Consider the following 3,122-nt stretch of genomic DNA (forward strand, 5'->3'; position numbering starts at 1 on the left):
AAAAAAAAAAAAAAGGGCTTCTCCCTGCATCTCCAAGCAATTAGCATCTGAATGAGGTGCCTCCGGACTGGAGCACACTGATCAATTTGCAGCCTTCAGTTGTGCAAACACCTCATAATGGAATTGTTAAGTGTGAAAATTGTGTCAATTGCAAATTCACAAGCAACATGAAAGGTGTTATTGTTATGAATAGCCCAATCATCTGCATGACAATATAGACAAAAAGCAACCTTTTTGAATGCGTTAAGAGGCTGGCCATCTTGGTGTCTAGTTCCCATTGATCATTGACAGAATTCCAACCATCTTGTAGGTTTTACCCGTTGTGTAAAATGCCTGGATGAGGGCAATGGCTTTAACACATTGGTTAAAAAAAGTGTAAACAGCTTCCTGTTTGATCAGCAGCATCCTCCCCTTGGTCGTTTTTAATCATTTCCCATTTGGCTCCATTAAAAAAATGCATTTATTCATCACTTCGGAACCTTTCCTGAAGCTCCTCCTGCTGGGGTTTGGCATGAGTCCCTGCCCGCCTCTTTTCACCTCCTCCGTCTCCGACAATCGGGCTCGCATGCCCAATTTGACTGCAGCCCACCACCGTTTTGTTCCGGGTTGCCAGGTCTGTATGACAAAACCAGCCCATTGCCCAGTCAAAACCAGCCCAATGGCCAGTCAAAACCAGCCCAGTGGCCAATCAAAACCAGCCCAGTGGCCAATCAAAACCAGCCCAGTGGCCAGTCAAAACCAGCCCAGTGGCCAATCAAAACCAGCCCAGTGGCCAATCAAAACCAGCCCAGAGGCCAATCAAAACCCAGCCCAGTGGCCAATCAAAACCAGCCCAGTGGCCAATCAAAACCAGCCCAGTGGCCAATCAAAACCAGCCCAATGGCCAGTCAAAACCAGCCCAATGGCCAATCAAAACCAGCCCAGTGGCCAGTCAAAACCAGCCCAGTGGCCAGTCAAAACCAGCCCAGTGGCCAATCAAAACCAGCCCAGTGGCCAGTCAAACAGCCTGGCCATCAAAACCAGCCCAGTGCCAATCAAAACCAGCCGTGCCAATCAAAAACCAGCCCAAATGGCCAGTCAAAAACCACCAGTGGCAATCAAACCCAGCCCTGGCCATTCAAACCCATCCCAATGGCCAGTCAAAACCAGGCCCATGGCCAGTCAAAACCAGCCCAATGGCCAGTCAAAACCAGCCCAGTGGCCAATCAAAACCAGCCCAGTGGCCAATCAAAACCAGCCCAATGGCCAGTCAAAACCAGCCCAGTGGCCAATCAAAACCAGCCCAGTGGCCAGTCAAAACCAGCCCAGTGCCAATCAAACCAGCCCAGTGGCCAATCAAAACCAGCCCAGTGGCCAGTCAAAACCAGCACCAGGTGGCCAATCAAAACAGCCCATGGCCAATCAAAACCACCCAGTGGCCAATTCAAACCAGCCCATTGCATCAAAACCAGCCCAGTGGCCAGTCAAAACCAGCCCAGTGGCCAGTCAAAACCAGCCCAGTGGCCAATCAAAACCAGCCCAGTGGCCAATCAAAACCAGCCCAGTGGCCATCAAAACCACCAGTGGCCAAACCAGCCTGGCCATCAAAACCAGCCCAGTGGCCAATCAAAACCAGCCCAGTGGCCAATCAAAACCAGCCCATGGCCAGTCAAAACCAGCCCAGTGGCCAGTCAAAACCAGCCCAGTGGCCAGTCAAAACCAGCCCAGTGGCCAGTCAAAACCAGCCCAGTGGCCAATCAAAACCAGCCCAGTGGCCAGTCAAAACCAGCCCAGTGGCCAGTCAAAACCAGCCCAGTGGCCAATCAAAACCAGCCCAGTGGCCAGTCAAAACCAGCCCAGTGGCCAGTCAAAAACATCCATCCCATGGCCAGTCAAAACCAGCAGCCCAGTGGCCATCAAAACCCAAGCCCAATGCCGCCAGCCGTTCAAAAACCAGCCCAGTGGCCAGTCAAAACCAGCCCAATGGCCAGTCAAAACACCCAGTGGCCATCAATCACCACCCCAAGTTGCCAGTCAAAAGCCACCCATGGCCGTCAAAAAAAACCCCCAGTGGCCAATCAAAACCAGCCCAGTGGGCAATGGCTCCAAAAGCAGGTTGATACCTACAGACCCTCATGTTAAAAGGGCTAATTTGCAGCAGAATCATACAGGTGGACAGCCTAGTACAAAGTCTTTATTTAAATAATATTGGGGCTTAAAGTTCAGCATAATCAAGGCCGTTCTGCGTTAAGTTGCAGGTGGCTTTGATCACAGGAAGCAAGCACAATATGTAGGCTCCGCCCACACTCCGCCCACGCTCCACTTCTTTGTCTATTTTTGCATTAGGCCACACCAGGCACTGCCAAGACTGTAATGGCTGGAGCCGGGCCACTGTGAGCTTTATTTTGGCTATTCAGAAACCCATGGGGGACATCCCAGACCACATCCGTATTTTAAACAGTCTATGGTTGAGCGTGGTTGCGTTCAGGTTCGGTCGTGACTTTTTGCGGGTGTGTAGAGGCCATATCTCCTCCAGTAGACCCTAATCCTTGGGGCTGCACAGCTGCTGCAGTTGGCCTTTAGCTCAGCTATTAGTCCCGACTGCTCAACGCTCAAACTCCCAGCATGCCCTCCGTCTTAATGTTCTCACGCTCTGAACTCCAACCGCCCTTCCCGCTGCTTAAAAGCCTCGGAGCTGCAAGCCGTAAGAAAAACACAAGACAAGAAGGAAGGCTTTGCCTCGCTCGTTTTAATTTTCAGTTCACAATGGTATCGCTGCATATGTCATAAGTGTCTCTTTGTGTCCCTTCACTCCTAGCCTGAGAATTTACTCCTAGCCAGCAAGCTGAAGGGGGCGGCGGTTAAACTGGCAGATTTTGGCCTGGCTATTGAAGTGCAGGGAGAGCAACAGGCATGGTTCGGTGAGTATACCCCACTTTGTGAATAACCTTTTTACGTGGAAGTTATTGAACCCTTGGCTTTACATCCTTTGTACCGTTTCTATTTGCACATGGCGTAATGACAGGTCTCAGCTTGTCTACTCAGAGATGCAGTCATTGGGCATGTTGGCAGGAATATAATCTTTCGGGATTGCTTTTCATTGCTATGCTGATGATGTGTATGTGTATATATATATATATATA

At 50.3% G+C, this 3,122-nt stretch overlaps 1 protein-coding gene across 1 annotated transcript in view; it reads left to right on the forward strand.

The window, feature by feature from the left end:
- LOC116686615 (calcium/calmodulin-dependent protein kinase type II subunit delta) overlaps positions 1 to 3,122 on the forward strand; it is a gene marked incomplete in the record, with an annotated part of 176,474 nt that overhangs the window by 122,054 nt on the left and 51,298 nt on the right. The window contains 1 exon segment of the mRNA XM_032511637.1: positions 2,798 to 2,900. Coding sequence (XP_032367528.1) covers positions 2,798 to 2,900 — 103 coding nt within the window.

The sequence above is a fragment of the Etheostoma spectabile genome, unplaced genomic scaffold, assembly GCF_008692095.1.
Source record: "Etheostoma spectabile isolate EspeVRDwgs_2016 unplaced genomic scaffold, UIUC_Espe_1.0 scaffold403, whole genome shotgun sequence".
Classification (NCBI taxonomy): domain Eukaryota; kingdom Metazoa; phylum Chordata; class Actinopteri; order Perciformes; family Percidae; genus Etheostoma; species Etheostoma spectabile.